The sequence below is a fragment of the Branchiostoma lanceolatum genome, chromosome 2 (assembly GCF_035083965.1).
Source record: "Branchiostoma lanceolatum isolate klBraLanc5 chromosome 2, klBraLanc5.hap2, whole genome shotgun sequence".
NCBI classification, from domain to species: domain Eukaryota; kingdom Metazoa; phylum Chordata; class Leptocardii; order Amphioxiformes; family Branchiostomatidae; genus Branchiostoma; species Branchiostoma lanceolatum.
Window position 1 is genome coordinate 21,659,546 of NC_089723.1, and position 23,993 is coordinate 21,683,538.

The window sequence follows — 23,993 nt, forward strand, 5'->3', positions numbered from 1 at the left end:
ATGGCTAACCCGGCATCCAGTCTATCGTGGTGTGTCCGGGCTCTCCTCGGGACAGAAGGAGCTTTCCGCCGCCCGGGTAAATTTTGGCACCTGGTAGTAATTTTATGCGGGAGATAGACTGGATATCAAGTTGCTCTATGGCCTCTAGGAAGTCATTCCCCCTGTTGGCTACATGCCCTCAAATTTTCCGACAAACTGCTTTATCATCTATATAACCACCATTAACTTTAATCTGCCGGGTTACATAAATCCACCACTCTCAAACACAGTGGTTTTGAGATCTCTCTAATGCTGCACCCCCCAGGTATACTCAGTTTAGATATACTGGAGTGCATTATACTGGGGGTTGTTGTGTTAGATAACTGTATGGACGTATCTTTTCAGGGTGGGTGGCGGAATCATGCAACCTGGTGGAATTATGTTAGTAGATGTTGTATTGTAAACAAGACGAAGATAAAGTGTGTTTTGTTTGTTTTCTTTATTTCTTATTTTTTCGTCTTCGGTTGAAGTTGAATCTATCGTCCGGCTAAGACGTTGCCAACCGCCCACAGGCGTCCTGTGTCATACCGCAGGAATGTTGAGTTTGGACCTTGAAACTCTCGCGAATTCTTAGAGAATACGTGAGTCGCAATATGTCCAAATATGGCGTTTGTACGTGACGTTACAGCCGTAATGTTGGTCAGTTCAATCTGAAATAGTCAGACCAATAAAATGTACATGCGCGTGTGTTCGCAACCATAATGACGGAGCTGTTTAAGATATAATATTCACCTGACAACGTCTAGGTTTGACCATCAAACATGGCGGACAGCTGTACTTACGTCATAGCCACGTGTGTGCAAACACCTACAAGATGAATACTGTGCCGCTATTAGCTCGTCAATGGGGAGATTCCTTAGGGCAATCCATTTACACTGTAGCTACATGATTTCCTACATAATTGGAAAAGATATCAAAACCGGAAGTTGCAGTACCATTTAAAGCCGCTAGGATCCCACAATCTAATAGTTTCTTCATTTTTTGACACCTAAGGTTAGCAACATAACAAATATCATAAAGATCTATTCACGATTACTCGACTTATGCTGTTCAGAGACAGGCAGAAAGACAGACGGAACGGCAGACAGACACACACACAGACAAACAGACACAGAGACACGTTGATGAAGGTTAGACATCCAGGTAATAAGATACGCCAAAAATAATTACTCAAGCAACTGGATAAGATTTTCAAAATCTTATCCAGTTGCTTGAGTAATTATTTTTGGAGACACAGAGACACACCACCCCGGAAATACAATCTTCTTGGCAAATGAAATATTCTCCCTATTTGGTCAATTTCTGCTGTTGTTTCTTCCGAAGGCGTCTGTTGGTGCGGAGACGAGAAACACAGCCGTGTGACGTCACCTTGGCAGGGGTAGTGTTAACCCGGCTTAATATATTAGCACCCTGTCTCGGCGTCTCAGCGCACTTCATAACACATTTAGCGGTGTTTCTATTCCAAACAAACAGTGAAAACCCGGGGATTACGCCTCGGCTGGAACGTGTTAATACTGGGAAGTGGCCATGTCGGGTTTCAATATGACTGCCAGCAATGTCTCACACTAAATCGCAAGCCAGTGTTGTCATTACTTCATTTCTGGGTTAGGTGTCCTTCAAGCTAACGTCTTCATGTGTAGCCATACTTCGATTTCTTATCTGTTGTCTTTAGATTTCAAACATGACTTGAAGAGTAACTTGTACGTGGCAAACTGTCCCAGCCAGGCCTCCTAGGATGTGAACTGTACGGGTGCCAGTAGCATTCGAAAGCCTATAGTTTACGTTACCGGATTTATGTCGTTAGGGTTGGGTCATTATGTAGTTTTACTGGGGTCTTTAACGGTAAGAACTGCCACGTGTGGGGGATTTAAATCTGTGGTTAATCTCCAAGCAGATGTGTGGAATTCGAAGGTTGTGAAGTTTCCTGACTGCGCAGTTTCTCTGATAAGCACCCACCCTGAAATCTGGACACAGGGAGGGCAAGTCTTTAAAAAAAGACCACCCCTGCAGTTCTGGAGCAAGCTGCTAGGGAGACCAAACCTACGCCACATAATCCTCACATCAAAAGGTATCTGACACCAAAATTTGCATAGCATGGCCAGGACAAAAGATAGAAAAACCGGAGGTTCTGCTGCAGTACCAGGGTACACACCAGGGGCTCATAAAATCCTGATGGTTATGAAGGGTTGTCACGTTAGGTTATGTTTTCCCACCTTACTCAGCTATGACTTCAATACTTGTTTAGAGACAGCTAAAGCTAAGTTGAACGGGGCTAACTTGCTAAGCACAATTTTGCAAGTAGGTTAACAAGATGGTAAAGAAACATTGGTATTTGATGCTTATTCAATTACCACCGAAATGAGCCTCAGAAATGAACGTCGTTTTGTTGATATTAGATCTGTCTCTATTCATCACTCAACCCGTTTTTACCACTCTGTATTCTCATCAGTCCTGTTGCACCAACACCTGAAAAGCTGCACATATAGGCATGGCATACGCTCTATATGATGTTTCACATAATAAGTTTTCATATTTCTCAAATCAAGTATAACACATTTCAAGAGTCTCTATGCTGCAGACAGATTTGAATACATCTTTAGATGGAACAACCACCACGATGCAAAAATAGATAAAGATATAAAAGACTGCTTTGTCATTTGAGAAAATACCGAAACTAATGATTAGCCCCACTCGCTTGTAACATTATATCAAAGACTTATGCTATCCCTTATTGTATTCATAATTAGGATATTAAATTTTATTCTATACCGCTAGTTTAATAGTTGTTGCCATACTTTGTACCGTGTATAATTGTCTTGCTATAAACTTCTTCTATAAAAGCGTGATTTGCGAGCGCGCTGCGCGGTCCAATGTGGCTACACCCCGCCCTTACGTCACCAGGTCTCTGGTCTTGACGTTGAGCGGCTTCAACAAAGCCTCCGAAAAGACACTAGGGACGATATTTAAAGGCCGCAGAGAGCCCGAACTCATGCGAGCACCTAAATCATCGCTTCTGTGAGCGGCGGGTGAGCGGAAAACGACACACAAATCTAATCTCCAAGCAGATGTTGGAGTGAAAGATCGTAACGTTTTGAAATTTCTGACTGCCGGGCTTTTCTACTCTCCTAGCAGGGGTTCGGCTTCGGCTAGTTTTTAGGTGTATTTGTCGGGCTCTGCTTGGTGAGTAGGGCAATGGGCAACTCATGCGGACTTGTATATCGCTCGTTCTCATTTAAATGTACACATTTTGTAACTTCCGTTACCGTTTGAAGTAAGACGTTCCTGACATCAGGATACGGCACATAAAAGGTGCCAAACTGTCGTTTTTATGACGTCTTATCTTAAAGCTTTTCTAGCTTTTAAAAACGACAGTTTGGCATCTGATATGTCGCATATCTTAGTGTCAGGAACGTCTTACTTCAAACGGTAAGAGAAGTTACAAAATGTGTACATTTAAATGAGAACGAGCGATATACGAACAAGTGTGATAGGGGCGCTAGTATCTGTATTGGCGTGAGTCTCACATGCTACACGCACCGCCATCTACAGACCGGTTTACTGAAGTTCGCTGAATATTGACTGTGCAAACAGGAGAGCTACGGTTTATAAATGACAGAACGATCTCTAGAGAAGCACCGGGGGCGATATGGTGGGACGTTTGACACGAGGAAATTGTTTTATGTTCGATTTGCCCGCATTAGACACAGTCGACTTGTCCGCTCTTCAATATTATGTAAACCTCGGGGGTGCGCCATGATTTAACCATCAAATACACCACCACGATTTGTCTCCTAGTATTCTATGTAGTTACATCAGAGTTTCACAATTACTTATTTAGTCGTTCTTTCGCTCGTTCGTTCGTTTATGCATTCGTTTTTATCCCGCTCGTTCCTTCTTTCGTCCCTTCATTGATTCATCCAGCGGTTGGTCATTCATTTACCTGATCAATCATTTATTCATTCACTCGCGAGAGAATTCATCCGTTTCTTCATTCATTCATTTACTCTCTCATTTACTCAATCAATCATTAAAGTATTCATAAACTTCATTAATCATAATTAAGCATACATCATTCTTTCATACATTCATTTAGATACCCATTTTTTGTTAACAATACATCGATTATTCCTTACCTCCTTCCTTACTTCACTTCTTCATTTCTTATCTTCTTCTAGCCTTCATCCACCCATTCACAATCAGATATGTTAACGCCCGCAATAAAATGTGAAGGCCGCAGTTATCCTTGCAGTTCCCGGTGATAGCGCCTGTCCTTGGCTTGGTATGTCGGCGTCCCGGCAATCTCGCCCCCCCCCCCCGTGATTTAGCCCTCCCCGGGCCGAAATCTCTAGCAATAGTATTAAAAGATCTTAAAAGTCTGTATCTATAGAAATCGAAAAAAGGGGCTGCGGGCATTTGCCCACTCTTCCTCCATGTCGCATTACAGATCAATTGGTCCCAAAATGAAGGGAAAAAATTAACCAGAATGCAGGAGAAGAAAATGAGCAGACAAGAAGAAACATGACTCTCCCATATATGCGGTATGGAGCAAAATAATTAATGGGAGCCAGCGATTTCATCGAGGAGGTGAGATCTCCGGAGGGGGCCGAAATCGCTGGGAGGGCGAATTCGCCGTGACACCGGCCATTCCCGCCCACACGTACGGTGAGGCGGCCGTTCGATTGCCTCGGACGGAGTTAATGGTGCGTGCGGGCCATAAGGCATCCATAACGGAGCCTCATTTTGCCGCGATTTCTCTCGGCACAAGAGGACCATTTGGCCTTATCTGCACTCTCTGTGCAGTGACCATTACGTAGCCTCCATGGCAGGCTCTGCGGGGATGTACAAGGTAGCGCTCTGGTCTTTTAGTAAGAAAACACATCACTTGTGCCAAGACGATACGGTAAAAGAGTGTCTTATTTCCAGTGATTTACCACATCCCTCCCTCTCCCCTCCACTCTCTCCTCTCTCTTTCCATCTTTCTCCATCTTCCCCCCTCTCTCTCCCTCTGTCTTTCTTATTCCTCCCTTGTTGATAGGCCTGATGACAATGTTGAGGAAACCGTTAACTAGTTTCGTTTAAAAATGCAAATTAGAAAGATACACATCCGTTACGTATGTGAGGGTGCTTCTGAAGAGGGCTTTCTCCCTGCAGTTCAATATTGTATCGGCAGACGGTATGCATGAGCTACACAAAACTTACAATGATACGGAAGTTGATTAAAGAAACGGGGGAAATGATTTCTTGAATATCGTATACAATACTGCCATATGTAAAAAATTAAATGAAAATGTTACAATCCCTAAGCTTCTTAAACTCTTTTGCTAACCCTTAAAGACGAGTCTTTTTTGCATAGATGATTCACGAAAGTTTACTTGGAAAGTCTGGTTTAGATGATATTTAGGTGGACTTTATAGGTGTTCCACCATACAGGATACACTAACCGAATCACACTTACAAATCATCTTAGTTTCAGGTTGGCTTCCTCCGTTAGTACTCTTTGTCTACTGCCATCTGCACAGAAATGTATGCTTCCACCAGCGTCTGTTTAATTTGCTGTATGGCAAGTAAAACGCTATGGATTTGCATTGTTTGCTGTTTGCTAGTGGGCGCGTTAATTCAAACTTTCAAGATGATGCTACATTACTGGCTAAGTTCAGCACCAAGGACAGTTATCAACAGAAAATTGTTTTTGATATAAAATACAGTATCTTTACTTATATTTTCAAAGTTTTCTTTCACACATTCAACGTAGATATAGCTTAACAATGTTTTAGATGGTGAGTTCAGCACAAAAGACAGTGCTCAACAGAAAGTAGTTTTCAATTTAGAACACAGCATTTTACATATGTTTTCAAAGCTTTCTTTCACATAGGCAGCGTGGATATTGTAAACCATGTTTTAGATGGTGAGTTCAGCACCAAGGACAGTACTTAACATAACTTTGATTTCAATGTAAAATACAGTATCTTTACTTATATTTTCAAAGTTTTCTTTCACACACTCAACGTAGATAATCCAAGCCACGTTTAAGATGTTGAGTTCAGAAGCAAGGACAGTGCTCAACAGAAAATAGTTTTCAATATAAAATACAGTATCTTTCCTTATATTTTCAAAGTCTTCTTTCACAAAAGTTAGATAATCCAAACCATGTTTTAGATTGTGAGTTCAGCACCAAGGACAGTGCTGAAAAGAAAATAGTTTTCGATGTAAAATACAGTATCTTTACTTACATTTTCAAAGTTTTCATTCTTTCACACAGGCAACGTAGATAATCTAAACCGTGTTTTAGATGGTGAGTTTCATCCAGACACAACAGACAGTCACGCCATTCTGGGTACATATCCTCCTCTGTTTTATTGAGTAAAAATACAAGGATTCAGACTCCACTTGTTACCGTAACCAAAATATACAGATACCGCTCCCACAACGCACCAGGACGCTACCCACCGACTCGCATAGGCCATCTGCAAAGCTGAACTCCTGGATACAACTACACAGACCTCTATCTACACGCACAGCAAGAAAACCCCTCGCCCCTGAGGCGGCGCCAAAAAAGTCCTCTAACTACATAGCAGGATCAATACCTTCTGCATGTCCTCTGAGGTATTTTCTTTCTTTCTTTTTTCTTGTTGTCTGCAAGAAATAACAGACTATTGTAACGTGATATACAAAAAACAGGTTTGGGAGAAGTTCTCACACTAAAAAAAGATGCACATTACACCTTTTTAAGGTCAAGCACTCTGTACAACAAAATGCTACAGTTTTTAAGTCTAAAAGAGAGAAACATTCTGAAAGCAGCAGCTTGAATATCATACCTATATCAGTTACACTTGCTAGAGTATACGACTATACAGTCAAACCTGTACTACTGACAAGATCTGCATAAGAACCTCCTGGCCATTGTGGCCACATTTAGATTATTTTTCAAATTGAGCCAAGATTACGAATTCTGTATATAGTTGCCACCTTTCTAGTGTGAACATTGTCCTTAGGTAGTCAATACAGACAGGTTTGACTGTAACAACAACAAAGTCTGTCGCAGACGCAACATTACATGTATGGACAACATGGGGGGTCTATACGTTGTCATGGCAACAAACTAAGAACACATATACAACTGTGTAAACTAATAGCTATATATATATACATTGTATGAAGTTATTTTTTAATATGAAAAAGAAAACTACAAAATCTTCCTGCAACAATAGTGGAACAAACTGTGCATTAAATGTGCATAGTTATACATAATCAGAAATCCCACATACATACTAACAGAAAAGGTACAGATACTACATAGTAGTTTGTACCAAATAAACGCATTTGAACAGGGCAAGCTTGAAACAATGCTGTTTTCAGCTTAAGATGAGTAAAGTGGTCTTGGTTCAGTCTCAATCTTAATTAAAAAGTTAACATACTTATTTGGGACCGAAAAAATTGGCCCACTTTAAAAGAAACTTGGGCTTAAAGGAGGCATGACCTCCTTAAGAATTTTACATGAGGTACATCTTTATCATGAACTAACAAGGAGAATGTGTTTTTTTCATAGCTTCGAATAAAGTACAACATAGCACTCAATAGACCTACATTGTATACTGCACTATTAAATTTCTGAATCGGAAAACAATGAGAAATTAGAAACAACAACACTTCAGAATCAGCAACAGTATTCAGTAAACAGTTTGAAACATTCTGCAAGTAAAAATGGGAAAAATGAGAAAATCCTACAAATGTTACTCCCTGACTTGACATGTCTTCATAAAACTTGAAAGGAGGAAATTAGTTTTGACGTGTTCAACTATCTATTCCCGACACCAGTACTGCACATTATTATTTTGGAATCACTGTGTCGGCACACATTTCTTCACATGATTGTCAATCATAAGAATTCAATCAACCTTTGAATGGACAAGGAAATACACCTCTAAATATAGATAAAACGCTCATTATACGGATGTGCACATTATTACTCATGAGCAAAACTAGGACAACTATCTGACCATTACATGATCAAACCATGTACATGTACACACATTACATATCACAGTTTAAGAAAATGATAATAATAATTCATGTGCTGGTTAACATATGAAACAAAATATGTATAAAATGTACTTGATACCAAATACAGATATTCTACAGCAAACTAGTAATTATTCCAATTATTCAACAGTTTTTCAGCAGGTTAGTACCATTCTGCAATACCACTTTCCTCCAGCAGGGGGCCTTTCTGTGCAATCTTTACTGTTGAATACAGTGTACATGTGTGCCAGTGTCTTTGCAACAGGAAGACATTGAAATAGACAAGATTTGATCAACACAAGTCTCACATGTTTGTATGTATGTATGTATGTGTGAGTGCATGTGTGAGTAGTGTATTGATGTATGAATAGTGTGTTTGTGTATATGTGAAAGTAAAAGGCATGTGCCAGTGTATGCATGTTTCTCTCTGTGAGTGTGTGTGTCCGTGTGTGTGTGTGCGCGAGTATGTACAAAAAGTATGTGTACATGTGTGCTCACGTGTAACATGTTGATGAGTATTTCATTCACCAAAAGATAAAGTCACTCTAGAATCCTTGCACAGCTTACAGTCTATAAACACTGTTCTCTTGTAGTTACTAATTCCTGTACCCTACAGTTGCATGGAATGGCGTGGAAGAATGTACAACACTGCTAACATTAACATTTACACCAGGACTCTATCACAGGGTCGTATGAAGAGCACTTTTTTTCCGAGGAGTCACATTTACAAGTAGGAGGACACTGTTTACGGTTTCCATGTTACAAAATACAAGGTTAAACAAGGGGGTTACATTTTTTTACCTCCTTGGTTAGACATGCCAGTACAATTCCTCAAATCTTAGATTAGACAGAAAGACAACGACATGATTCAAGTTCAATGTGTCTGAACTAACCCATCTCAAGAGATGTTACAATAGTTGGGACATACAGTGTATAATTATTGTATATTTTCTTCAAATCTTTTCATGTCCACCATCAATCTTTTTGAAGGTATGGGGAAAAAAGAGATGGCCAGAATCGTATTGGCATGTCTTCTAAGAGACCAACTGTAGTCTCTTCCTACACTGGGAAGATGTGGAGTCAGGTACATTGGAGATTGCTTTGGTTTTGGCATGAGTGTGCAGGATGTGGCAAAGGTTTGGCTCTAGTTTATTTTACATACATGTAAACACTTCAGATCAACCTAGTTGTTTCTTGACGTGACCATGGTATCACCATACTAGTACACTCATTGTAATGTAGTCCACTGAATATATATATATATATGCTGTCCCTTTCCTTTACAATTGGAAATATTTAGGGAAAGGCTAACACGAAAAATTCTCTTGTAATATCAAATATTACTGATGATGATTACGCAGATATTAGATTTATACTGGAATTATAAAGAATGAATCTATTCTTTCAACTATACACATTCCAGGGCATATCAACATCTGTGATACATTTTTCAAAGCTTTTGTGAGAAAGAAAGACAAACCACTGCCACAGTCTGCACAGTAAAGGGGCAGGACAAGGTAGGGTCTCCTACCAACGTGGATCTCACACCGCATTGGAGCGCGGGATGCTGGCAGCGCTCTGCGGCCCCGGCTCATGTGGGGAGAGCGTGGGGACAGCGTTTCTGGCGTACAGCACGCCCTGGTACAGCACACCGTTCAGTTCGATGCTCACACCGATGGCGTTACTGCTGGACATGTCCAGTATCAGACTCTTGTTGTCAGAATTATCTGGGGAAAAGAGTGAATCAAAAAAATATTTCAACATCTGCTTTGATAAGTTTCAAATTCTACTTACTTTTTCAAAGCTTTCCTACTACAAAATGTTGGTAAGACAATCTACAGTATATTGTTAATTGTTTGGTAAAAGTCAACGGTACAACCAGCACCTCAAGCAGAGGATATTGCACTGTTGAGTGCTGTCCTTGGTGCTGAACTCACCATCTGAACCATTGTGTAGCTTATCTTTGTAACAGTAATGGATTTTAAGTAAGCATTGAAAATATTTGTTAAGTGTCATTTCCAACTAAATAATTGGTTTCTCATGTGATGTTGAGCTGTCCTTGGTGCTGATCTCACCATCTGAAATATGGTGTAGATTATCTTTTTTTCAGTTGTAAAGCAAGCATTGAAAATATTTGTTAAGTGTCATTTCAAACCAAATATCCGGTTTGTCATGTCCTGTTGAGCTGTCCTTGGTGCTGATCTCACCATCTACATCTACAATATACTGTAGATTTTCTTACTAACAGTTTAAAGAAAGCTTTGAAAATGTAGGTAGAACTTAAAACTAAAATCAGAGACAGTGATGTTTGCTTCCACCGTTAAAATTAAATGCCATGAACTACTCGCCCCAATCGCTAAAGCTTCCAACCACAATGGAGTTACTGTATACTCACCTAGCGACCCTATCTTGATGTTAGCAGCGGGCAGCTGGGGAACAGCTATCCTCTGCTGGAGGTGGTGGTGGTGCTGTTCCCGTTCCCGCTGTTCCCGCTCGCGCTGTACCTGCATCTCTTGCTGTACCCGCTCACGTTGCTGCTGCTGTTGCTGCTGCTGTTCCGCTCTCTCTGCAGCAAACATATAGTCTGTAGGGGTTACAACGTGAAGGGATGAAGTGCCAAGTAAACTCTTCCAGGACAGAATCAGAAAATCAGAGAAATTCAGAGGAAATGTCATAAAGAGTGAAAGAACTGTCAGTCATTTCTCATAGTCCAAAATAGTATATTTTCTATTATGATTCATGAAACATATGCCTTAAACTTTAAGTTACTGCAGCATGCACAGACACGTAATCTTCATGTAAAGGGATAAAGTGCCAAGTAAACTTTATCAGGACAGAATAAGAGAAATTCAGAGGAAATGTTACAAAGAGAGGAAAGAATGGAACTTCAAAATCACATGTTTCTAGTTAGGCCATGTTGATTTGATTCTACGGATGACATTCGCGCGCATATCACTGTCCGTCAGTTTTCCAAAATAAAAAAGGTTTTCGGCCATGTGCTGCAAAATTAGGATATACATTTTTTTTGCAATTTACAGCATATATTTTCTCATTTTGCAGCAGCTATTTATGATTTACAGTATTGGCCAAAACCTTTTTTTGGGGGGAAATGGACGAAAGTTGATGTGCATGCAGATGTCATTCATATAACAAAATCAACATGGCCTAACTCTTAATAACATTTCCCCAAACCCCCAAAAATAACAAAACAGGGAGAAAAAGGTGTTTATTCCCACCTGTTGCTCTCTCGATAGCGGCGGCCAGTCTCTTGGCCTGGGGTTCACCGTCAGCGAGCGCTTCTCTTCTGAGCTGCTCCAGCGCTGACGTGTGATTGGCCAGGCTGGCGAGAGCGGACACAGGACTGCCCAGGTGATGGTGGTGGTGCGGGGAGATCACTGCTACCTCGTCATCTGGGGGAAGAGGAAAAAAATTTGTTTTGAAGTGATGGATAAACTTTGTAGGCCTGGTCATAACTTAGGCATCAAAACGAAAATGTGAAATGCAGCCACTTGGTTTAGGTGCTAAATTTGATGCACAACTGGCATTGATCTATTGTTTATTCCCTCCAAAACAAAAAGAGTTAAAACATTTCTCTCCTTTACTGAGGATCAAACATAAAACCTGCTCAGCTTTTTAATCATTACAGGAATGGCTAAAGACAAATTTGTTCAGGATACAATGTATATTTAATTGACTTACCAAAAAATGCCTTGACCGATTCTAGCATACTACCAGTGGTAGAGTTATCTTTTCTAGGCAAACTAATGTAATAGAATACGTACCAGAAGCGCTGTGTGGCGTCCCGTTGCCCGTAGCGAGGAGTCTGGCCTGCGGGGGGATCATGGTGGGAGCCGAGCCGTACTGGTACGAGAAGCTGGCGCGCCGGCTCTCACGACGGTTACCATCGATGGCTGCCTGGAGCTCCAGCGGAGAACTCAACTTCTTTGTTTCACATTCGTAAGGGTAGAGGTACTTCATGTATCTGGGGAGGGTATAAAAAAAAAATCAGGTTTAACAATGTTTGCTTGTGCCTTAACATGAACAACAGATAGAAAAACTGGGAAAAATTCTCCCAAGGAAGTTCTAAATATACTCTATTGTGATTGCTTTAACGCTGACTGGAACATACTATGCCAGCATAAGCGTATGAAAATTCAGGGAACATCAGTTATATGTGTTAGTGTCATGTCTGGACAGTAACGCCCCCTGTCTACTAGACGTAGAAGTGCATCCAGAGACCCTGAAATAGAATACCTCAAGTTTATTGAGAATCTCCAAGGTACATACACATGTAAGGTTCACACATGACTGTTGACAAACAATTTTTTCTATTTAGGCCTGAACAAGAACAAGTATTGTGTCATAGTATTTAAGTTTTTATAACTTTTGATTGTTTCATCATCACCAAAACATGTCTTATTTCCCATTTGTCACAAAGTTAGATGATGTCATTGGTTATTTTCAAGTTTACTGTAAAAAGTACTCCCAACACAAAACATGTTATCAAGTATATCAAAGTACAGCTGTCAAACACCTAAAAATATCGATAAACTTGTTGGTTCAGGGCTTCTTTTCAAATTTTCAACAACTGTCATTTAATTCAGAACACATTCAAGGGCACACCAGCATTGTGTAGCATTTCTACAGCCACATAAACCTATTTTCACATTCCCTTCCTGGCCGTTAAGTCGTTTGATCTTACTTTCTAGGCCATGATCTTTGATCTGTTATTTTGTTATTATACATTCTGTTATCTGATTTTCTGTGAAGAAAGTTTTATGGAACGTTACAATGTACATGAAAAAGGAGTCATTTATCAATTTCATGTCAAGCTGGTGTGTGGGAGTGGAAATCAAGGAACACATGGCACTCTCACTCTTCTTCTCTTGACATAGTTTTTTCATGGAGAATATTTGTTAAATCATTTGTCATCATTTGATGACAGTTACATAGAATGACTTGAAAGCCTGCATGTACGAAATGTAGGACAGTGACCCAGTAATTTGCAATGACTACACAACATGAGAATGTTGGCAATTTGTAGCTTTGTCTTGCTTGTTTCCAAAGTTAGGCCATGTTGATTTGATCATATGGATGACATCCTCTGGGAACCCCAAAACTGATGCGAGCGCTCGAAAAAAAAAAAGTTTAGCGAAAGAAAAGTTGCCTTGATTATGAAATCTATGTGGCCAGGGAGTATGAACAAGAGTATGGTAACACATGTTAGAGTCATAATAATGGTATAACAAACAATAGACTCTTTGTCTCTGTTCTTTCACTGAGTTTTGAATTTCTGTCCATTTTCTAAAATTGTTTTTGCCAATGTACCGCATATACAATGTATTTGTTCATTTTGCAGCTGCCTTGTAGCTAACAGTATGGTTGAATACTAAAACTGGGTGCCTTTAAAAAAAACAGTAACATTTGTCACCTTAGGAACTTATTGTTCATGTACATGTATCTGGCTATGATTGTACTGGCTTCAATAGTTATTGCCTTTCCCACACATGAATGCAGTCTTTTCACATCACTCTCACTGACTGTAAGAAAGATAATCAAGCCCAAGCTACCTACAGCTAGTACTCCTGACCATCAATACTTATAACAGGGCAGGGAATAACAAATCAGACTACCTTTTGGACAACCTCTAACATAAAAGAAAACCAGTTCAAAGCTATATAACAGTTACTGCTGTATTGCATTGTTGGTAAGTTTTTCCAATCATTTCTTTTGTGAGTTTGAGCTCTAGCTTGAACTCAGCTACCTCATACGACAATAAAGATACATCCGCAGAACTCGGATAACAATCAATGAAATCACGCTCCAAACTTGAGGTGGGAACTGTCTTTTTTGGGGGAGAGATTGAGAAAAGAAGGGAAACATCTTAAAGGTGGGGTAGGCGATATCAATTACCTCATACGACAATAAAAATATACCCGTAGAACTCGGATTACAATCGATAAAATCGGGGTCCAAACTTGAGGTGGGAACTGTCTTTTTTGGGGGAGAGATTGAGAAAAGAAGGGAAACATCTTAAAGGTGGGGTAGGCGATATCAATTACCTCATACGACAATAAAAATATACCCGCAGAACTCGGATTACAATCGATAAAATCACGGTCCAAGCTTGAGGTGGGAACTGCTTTTTCGGGGGTGACATTGAGAAAAGAAGGAAAACATCTTAAAGGTGGGGTAGGCGATATCAATTATACATAGAATTTTATGGGGCTTCCATGGAGGTACATGTACAGGGCGGGCGGACTTTCTCGCGATCAATGATAGACAATATCGATCGCTAACAGTCTAGTCACGGGTGCCACCTTTGACGAGTTTAAGACAAGTTTTGGTGAAGAAATAAAGAAACCTTGCGAATCAGTTATTCCGGTATGAGATCTTGAACACATTTCTTACTACAAGAATCTGCTTGAATCAGGTGTAAAGATTTTGAAGCTCTTTCTGTCAGTTTCCTCTTTTCTCTTCCCACTTTACCCTCCACTTGGCAGGACAAACACAGCTCAAATGGCCAATGGGGCAAATTGAATTATGTATACCCCGCCATTAATTTTTAATACAATTACACGCCTATTATTAATGCAATTTAATAAAGGCCACTCGCTGAGATCCCCGAAGTTCTTAATGATGCAAGTTATGAGATTACCGGGCGAATTACGGACACGGTGCGATCCAACGCTTCCCGCAAGGGTCAAACGACTTCATTTGGACATTTTTGAGGCGATTTAATCCAATAAATTCCGCCGAATATTTCAGGTCCACATTAATTTTTCCCATCATTAGGATCATATTTTTGAGGTAATAAGAAGGCCGTTGCATGTGCGGTAGGTCTTGATCAAGGGACAAGGTCTTCTACCAATTCATCACCGTTATTGAGTGTCTGTGATACGCCGAGCGCCGCCAGTGCATTAACTTTTTTCCAGCGCTGGCTCTCGAGTGCTTTAATTGCAATTTCAAGTTACTAAAGTCAATGCATAATTGAAAACTATAGATCTGGTCCGATAAACCGAACATGCATCTTGCCTCTGTCCTCTCCTGAGTCATGGCAAACTTTGAGGAAACTGAACTTTATTTTAGATTGAATGGATGCCAATGGATCAAGTTAAATGGGACAAATATAGAAAAAAGCATAGTGATATAGCGACATCTATTTCAAAACTCATGCAATCAGTTGAAAATGGATTCATATAGACACCATTTTACAAGTACTGGGGGCTTAAAATATGCTGTATGTTGTATATGCCAAAACAGATGTTAAATCACACAATGCACCACATTTCCCGAAAGAAATCTAAGGGTATACAGCAAAAGGCTCGCAACGTTTGCAAGGATTTGACTTACGGCAGGAAAAAGTGTTTGCGGTCGTTTAAGTTCAAGGTTGAAATAAAAGGTCATTTTCAACCGGTTTGGAGTTTGGGGTGATGTGTTCATTGTGAAAACCACACTCACTACCAAACCGCAAACATAAAACATTGTTTTTTGTACATATTTCCCCTTTAACAGTATTTTGAGTTTTGATAATCTGCTGTGTTTTGTCATATTTTCAAGCAACGTGCCTGTTTAAAAGTCTGTAGTAAAAGGCCAATGATATGAGCTTAGGGCTTAACCATAAGTGAACTGAAAATCATGAACGGGAGAATATGAAACAAATATGATTATCATATCATATAATACAATCATGCTTTAAACAAAAAGGTCATGATCAATTACTATCCGATGACTTACACTCACAAACTAGGGGAAAATTGGGAATTAACCTATTCTGTTGACTTTATTTTACCAACACAAATACAAGTGGTAAGAAGTAAAAATTTCAAAACATTTCCTGATGAATTACTGTTACCTTTAAGTCTTTTGATGAAACTACATACTATTCCGTTACAAGCTAGGTATGCATGAGATTTAATGTGCAGTCATAAAACCATCAATCTAAAACTTTTGCCTGTCAGCCAGAAGTGCAGAAAATGTACTTTACATCTTGTTATGTCATTCCTGGTTATCCAAGTGGATGGACATCCAGAGAGTATCCTCAGCTCAAAAAGCTGAATTCATTCCAGACAAGACGTAAAATTTACCTCTGCATTAAGTTCCAAGTACACTCTTAACATTAAACCTGGCCCTATCTGCCGGCTGTGCCAAATGTAGTTTAAATCTCGGCCCCTCAGCCCAATGTCGACCATTATATCCTGATCACGACTTTCAAACACCTCCGGACGCGCGCGCGGCCGACGGCTCTGCGGATTAGGACAAAGTTGTACAAGCCCCCGAATCTATTTCCCGCGTGCATCAGGGGGCAAATGGGAATCACTTCAAAAGAATCTTAACCGTTGGTGCCACAGGAATTACGTGGTATCAGCGCAGATACTCCCCGACTTACAAGGAAGACAACTTTGATAAGACACAGGTATTGATCCGGCAGCGCAATTAAGGCTATCTCCCTCTGTAAGGACGGTAAAGTGCTAAATCTGAGTAAATAGTTTAATACTGATGGGGCCGTAATGCGGGGTGTGGATCTTATCTGGAATACAAAGTAAGGTGGCACGTTACTGGCGCCTGCGCCCGCCCTACAAGTGCTATTAAGTCGATAACTTTTGAGTAATGGTCCGGTTTGCTTCGCCCTAATCTTCATCAACATCGAGAATCAAGTCCTGCCCCTCGTTGCTTTACTCGTACAGCTGGCATCTGATAGGGTTGAGGTTAGAGTAGAGATTCTGGGGGTTGCATTGTGGCAAGACAATGAAAGTCAAGAGAATGGATTCTCCGTGTACCTTGGTACAGATCTGTATTATCAGCAAGGTTGTCCATTACAAGCGCAAACTTTAGAACAGGAGATCTGCTTTGTTTCTAATTCTACTTCTAGTAGTTCTACTACTGTTCATTTTGCTGCACCATCTACAAAATGTACCTTGATTTTGAAGCAGCTAACACATCGAGCTCAGACTGCAGCTTTTTGAGGGAAACCAAACCAGACTCGCAAATGTCGTCCTCAAGAAGTCAGAACCTTAGGAAGAGTCTTCGTTGTTGCTAGACCCTGATGATGCTACCCCATAGATATACTAGATATACTTCAGACACCAACTTAAGACCACACTCATTAATTTCTTTTAAGTTCTCAGACAAATTTAAAAAAATATAAATTCAACAAGAGGACAAGACAAAATCATGATGCTGGGAAAAACACAACAATTTTCCTTTGCTGTAAAACTTATTGCAATCAAAAGACATGTTTTCATGTTGATTATCAAATTTTGCATTAGTGTCTGACTCTAAAATAACACTATATTAGACTAATGTGGTCTAGAAATTGACATTTTCAAATGATAAATTGGCTGACAGAGCCATGAGCACTTTCCAACACTATGTTAGACTATGAGTATGATAAAAATTTAGTTTTAAATTCCGAAGCTAACATTCAGCTTATTTAATGAACACATTGCAGGTTGTTGAAAGTTTGAGACGTCATGCTGTACAGTCTAGTAAACTTTGTGTAAAGGTTTGCTACATTCTGTAGACAACTTGTTGCCAATATTTCTTCATGTAACAAATTCTAGCGGGTACGTGGGAAATATGCCCACAGGCCATTCTGAATTTCACAGGGAACCTGTGATCGAAACAACCTGACACAGAATCTGATCGAATTCCGATCTCAACAGACTGGAACAATATGGATAGGGGGGAAGAATTGTCTGATTCACAGTTGTATAAACCCTGTGTTTCTAAGCTGTTGGGAATATTTTATGATTTCTATTAGTAAAATGGGATCAATATAATTGAACTGCAGCGTATCTATCCGTAGTGAAAATAGACATATTTCCAATTCAACAAAAAATGTTTAGGGTTTTTGAGGCCAAAAGATCATGTCTGGCAACAAAATGATGATTTCATTTCCTCGTTTTCTTTCTTTACAAGTAATAGTTAAGATTTTAGTGAAAAATACAATTCAACAAATCAGCATGACAATGAGTGAGGGGTAAGAAAAGTAAATCTGACTCAACGACGCACACCTGGCTGCTCTTCTTCACTTAAGAGTCTCATTGTGTCTTCCAGGAATGTCAACACCCTTAAGACGTAATTCCAAGAACTCTTAACAGCATTCCATATCAACATCCTAAGAATCAGAGAAAGCCTTTTTGTGATGGCACCAAACCTGCATGCCAGTGCTAATGTGAACATATCTGTCTCTGTCATGATAATTCTGGAAGAATATATCAAATTTCACCAGCATTTGTTGGTTGACTGTTTGCTGGGTCATGAATTGATTTATTAAAAAGCAATTCCAAGTTCCTCTTGTTCGTACATGTGTAGGTTTGGCCCCCCAAAAAAACAAGTGATAGAATTTTGGTACAGGTTTGGACAGGCCTTTAAGTTTAACATTATGGACATAAGAACCATTGAAGGATAAACTCACAGTGTAACAAAAAATTAACAATGTTTATTTCTAGTGTAAATTGTGCCTTAATTAGATTATCAGTTACCCTTTATTCTAGCCATATATGGACTGACCAGTTATCCTTCTGACCATTTTCCACTGCTCCTTAAATAGAGTTATCATAAACTGTCCACTCCAACAGTAATAACACCGTCTTGACGTTCCATAAATACAAGTCATGTTTCTCGAATTTTGCTGTCTTTATCAGACAAATGTGAGGAACTACTAGATAAGTATAGCTTTGAAATGTACCAAATTTGAAGGATGTGGAAGCAAAAAGATGGGGATGTTCTGCAAAATTAATGTCATTTTTTTTATAAAAAATACACTTAACACCCGTAACCTTTTGTTGAGCAGATTCTACAGCAACCCCTTGAATCTATCTATTCTTAGTATATAATATCTTATATTCTCACTTTGATTCCAAAAGAAAAGAATTCTTGAAAAAAAATAACATCAGACTAACTAATTTTCCCCCATTACAGACAAAGAAGAGTGTTCCTATCAAAACCAAATTGTTGAATATAGAGTGGCCACCTTTTGTACATACCAATCATTTCTTATCACCCTCTTGTTCCCAATCAGCCTTCAGGCAAAAATTTGCAATAAACTTTCATTAAAATGGCTTGGTTAGTTGTCTAGCAGCATTGGATGTTCAGCTTTCTTCCCATCCCACTTGCACCCTAGGCTACAGCATCCCGTCTATAGTGATGTGTGAAATAATAGCAGGCGCAACAGGTGCCTACCAAGGGGCAATATATCTCCCCCTATCCCGGCCTTGCGTCAATGGAAGGCCATGAGGCTCTGGTCAAATGGAACATGGCTCCGAGCCCCAAATTAAATCAGGCATGGTCTTTGCATCGCCTGTGATGACCCTATATTAAATCATTGCTCCTTATCAAATATGCCGGGAGATGGTGTTGATATTAGCGGTACAGACCTCGTCTGTTGTAGCAGCCTGCAGGCAGAGAGGGGGAAGTGGTTGGGAGGGCAGGCCGAGTGGAAAATCTCGGTTCGCGGCAATCCGTTAGGTAAAGGCCAAGCGCTATCTCATGCAGCTTGTAACCAACCATATGTGTACATCGATGCCACTGTTGAGATCAACTGTTCTCAGTGTTGAGAGGTATCTGTTAGGGGGGGTAAGAGGGAGGGAGTAGGAGGAGAGGAAGATTTGTGGAGCCTGTCAGTTCTGAAATCCAAGGGAAATTGTAGGTAATCCCGGCGTCTAGATGCCCGTGCAGATATCAAAGGCCAGCCCTCGCTTCTGATCAACGGGGCGCAAAAAAGACGACTCTGAGAAAGGAAGATTTAGGAGAAGCTACCACGACATGCGTCCGGGGAAGTCTGGCCGAGACGCCGCTTCCTTGCCCCGAGAAGCCCGCTGAGCAACTTACAAGTTCGGCCGACATTAAGGAAATCAAGCAAAGGCCAGACTGCTCCTTCAGATATGAGATATGGTGTCGGCGACGTTAAAGTGGGGGAATCCTAAGAAAATGAAGCGGCGTTATCTATCTGCAGGGATCCGGGAGCCTCCTATATGATGGATTATGGTGCCAGGTGTCTGCATCTTTCATTATCTTCTGATCACCCTCCCTAATGCGCCCATATCAGGGCAGGGCAGGCTGGCCAATTGCACTTTGGCTGGGCAATCAAAAGACCATAAGGCAGTCTATCATTTGGGAAAGTTTGTCGGGGAAGATAAGTGCGGGCAGAAGTTTCCAAATTGTCTGTCTAAACACAATTAACCTTATCACTGCCTCGATGCCAGATGAGGGCCCTGCAAGTGCAGGTTGATTTGCCTACTCAAGATCTCTCGGTCCGAACTTCACCAAACGGTAAACCCCCCGGCTTAAGGCGAGCGCTGATGACGCCGCATCTCTCCGCGGCATCTAGAACATGTTCATACCAGCGGGTAACCGGTGGCTTAGTCAGTGTCTGTGCAAGTCGTGTGGACTGTGATGTTGATTATAGGGATCAATGGAAAATGATGGACATATGAAATATGGAACAAAACACAGAGCTAATATGTGAATATGTGAAGATGGGTATGATCACAAATATGTCAAGATGGGTATGATCGATCATGATAAGACATGGTGGATTCATAATTCCAATAGCTAGACTACTAATCTTTATGTACCAAGCCTACCATTTGTAGTGATTATGGACACAGATGCTGGTTATCATTGAGGATACTGATGAACACTGCTTTGTGTCTTTGATTAGTGATATTAAATTGTATCACATACATGTACAAGAAAGAAATACAAGTTCGAAGAAAGTCAGACTTAAGTAGTAAGGTCCAGTTAGAGGTAGGATGTCTACATTGAGAAAGAGCTTTTACAATAAACAAGTTTTGGCTTGGTCCACTATTTGATCAAAACTTTCTCCTTGCTATCATTTTTCTTCTTCCAAGTTGGTGGGTATTTTTTCTTAGAGAATTTTGCCAAAGCAATGAATCCCCCAAAATGTTGCAATATAACTTCTAAGTTTTATTTGCCAACATTTTGCGCATATTTTTTCTAACACAGTTAAATCAAAAAGCACTGTCATGACTCTTTTAAGTCCCTGTGGGCCATACTTTAGTAGCTAAGTAAATGTCTACGGACCCTTGCATTGTTTATTTACATTTTTGTTAATGGCAATCTCCTCCACCGGAGCTTATTTCATTAAACAGTCCAAGCTGACACACATTCAAACACTAAAATCAGGACAGCTCAGAAATATAACTTTGGCTGCCAAGTTTTCAACAAGTCTTCACGACAAGCTTTCCTCAGATACTCCAATTGTTAATCCCCTTTTCTTTATCTTTTCCCACGACCCTTTATATGTCAGAATGCACCCAAGTCCATTACACTAGCGACAAGAATTTGACAATGAAAAGAGTCACTGATTGGTTTGGTAGCCTGCAGGAATGGAGATGGTATCAGGCCGAGATTCCGAATCTCCGAACAACAATGGCGGCGTGTTGCTGGAACGGACGCAACACAATGGATCGCCATGAAAAGTTTATTTTCGATGTTGGAAATATTTGGGTGATATGGAGGGAAGAAGTGGTTTGGGATTTGTCCTTTTTGTTAATGACAGCTGACATGAAACGTTGCTCTCTTGTCTCGTAATTCAGCTTTTAGAAATTAGTTTATACACATACAGAATACTTTGCATATTACTGTGGATGAATTTAATGCAAGCAAAGCGGCAATGACATACAAATGTTGAAATTAGCTGCAATGAAATCACAGAAAATGGCATGACAAACAAGTCATACTCATAGGTCCATACATCTTTGGAAAAAACAGTCTCCACAACTAAAGTAAACAGTAACAGTAACTAAAATAAAAGTAACAGTAAACAGGTAGAAACACAGAGCCAAGCTATATCAGACGATCAACAAGGCTCCTTCCTTAGGGGCAAATAATCACAGGCCGAAACACCTGACAATGTGTACACATATATGTCATACACAAACACAATGGGGAGAAGTTGAATCTGGTCCAAAGTGGGCTATCTGGGTGCTGTGTTGATTGTTGGTCCTGAATGTGGGCTATGATTGCAATGTACGGGACCCATCTACCTTGGACAAACCCACCTGAGGGGACAAAGACTCTGTTTACTAATGGGAGGTGCCCCTGTTCAAGGTCACAGCACACCATACATCAATTAAAGCCCACCTGTCCTTTCTTCCCTCTTCACTTTGCATATCTTAAATACGACCGGCTCAAGTATTTCCCCACTCCGAATCGCTTGGCATACAAGGCTGAACAAGAGTGTATTGTGGCCGTAAAAAAACGTGGTAGGCTTGACATATGGTACCAAATACCGGTACGGGGTGGTGGTGGAATTACTTTGTGAAGGCTAGATCAATTTTGTAGGTGTGTCTGTGATGATTTACTGATATGAAAAGGTTTGTCATTAATCATTTGATGTGCTTTGATATCAACGTACAATGCTTTTAATCTACAATTTACAAGGTATGGTCATGCTTATACACAGGCAGGAATGCCTTACCCCCCGTAAGAATGCATTGAAAGCAAATGCCTTTTCGAACATTGAATCTAAGCTACAAGTAAGATTTAAATAATCATATAGAGATAAAAATCAAGGCCATAGCAAATATTCCCTCCGGAAATAAAACACCCCTTCCCTTATACAAAGGGTCTTATTCATTATGAGGCAAAAGAATTTGGAGCGAAAAATAATCATATCTTATTATTAAGCATTCCACAGATGGCAGAATACAGCAACTACATTGTACCAGTAACTGAAGAATTGGTTATGTCCATTCTTTATTACCAAGTCCTGGCAGCAAAATTCTCTTGTAACTTAACAGAAACAAACAAACACAAAAGCTAGACTCATACCTCCTCGGTCATTGACGACCAAAAATTCACTTACTGCTTTGTGGTATTTGACCTACCTATCCAAACTGAATGAGGAAAAAGTTTGGTATGCTCTTGCATCAAGTTGAGCCATAAAGTGTCACAGAAAACTGATTTCAAATGTGACACAGTTGGTCATCTACGGTCATCTGTTACAACACAAAATGGTCTTGTGTCCACGGGGCATTCTAACGGGAACAATGCTGGAAATGAAGTGAAAAGCTGCAGCGGTTCGGCTCACAATGCACAACTGGCCATGGCTCTACATTAAGTGGAGAGAAACCACAATAGAATACTTTTGACCTTCCCCCCACTGAGGTACGGTACAAACGCACATGTCTACATGGTTGGATAAGGTTAGCAATGAGTTTGCTCATGCCAACTATCTTGCAAGTAAAGTTATTTGTTTGAAAGAAAAAAACGGTGTAGTGTAATCAGGAGGCATGGACAAACTGCAGGCCTACATGAGGATGCTTGAGCACTGCCATCAAAATCCAGCCTTCATGTTTGTTTAATTCATCCTGGGGACTTTGCTAAAACAGATTCTGCCGGCGAAGTAAACCAGCTGTTGTCAGCACGCAGAATGTTTAACCTTCTTAACCCGGGATCCTCCATCCCAAAATGCCCTAATGGATTCAAATCAGTTAATCAGACCCTTTTTATATACAGAAATCCGGCTTTGTCCCAAGTTCGTTCCCACATGTAAACATCTGCCATCGCTGACGTCCGAACTTGAAGCCTTAAGTACGGCCTCGACGCCCTCGAAAGACACACAAACACGTAGAAATATTGTTTAAGTGGGATGAAGCCCGTTAATGTTTGCAGAGTTTAAGCTATAAGAAAGTTTGTCAAATTGGGTTTAGCAGGGACTGTCACCAGTTTGGAGTAAAACCTAAAAGCATGCAGAGGAGGGCAACCCAGGTCAAACAGGTCTCATCCTGGCTGGGGCTGTTTCAAGAAAAGTTTGATGAGAGAGGACAGCAGTACTTTCTAGGGTTGCTCAAAATGAGGGAGGACAGCAGTTTTAGAATATCTCCCATATTTTCATTCAAAATATCTACTTTAGGCCACAGCAAGTAAATTTTATGGATGACATCCTCCACAGACTCCAAAAT

General features: G+C 40.3%; 1 protein-coding gene across 4 annotated transcripts in view; it reads right to left on the reverse strand.

Annotated features, from left to right (window-relative positions):
- Positions 1-6,367: 6,367 nt before the first annotated feature.
- LOC136427912 (AT-rich interactive domain-containing protein 3A-like) overlaps positions 6,368-23,993 on the reverse strand; it is a 53,575-nt gene continuing 35,949 nt past the window's right edge. For 3 of the 4 annotated variants that reach the window (XM_066417138.1, XM_066417135.1, XM_066417136.1), the window contains 4 exons: positions 11,841-12,040; positions 11,295-11,468; positions 10,454-10,642; positions 6,368-9,785 (listed from right to left, as the gene is read on the reverse strand). In XM_066417138.1, coding sequence (XP_066273235.1) covers positions 9,601-9,785; positions 10,454-10,642; positions 11,295-11,468; positions 11,841-12,040 — 748 coding nt within the window. In that variant the 3' untranslated portion in view covers positions 6,368-9,600. The remainder of the gene's footprint in view (positions 9,786-10,453; positions 10,643-11,294; positions 11,469-11,840; positions 12,041-23,993) is intronic. The other variant, XM_066417137.1, reaches the window with a different exon arrangement.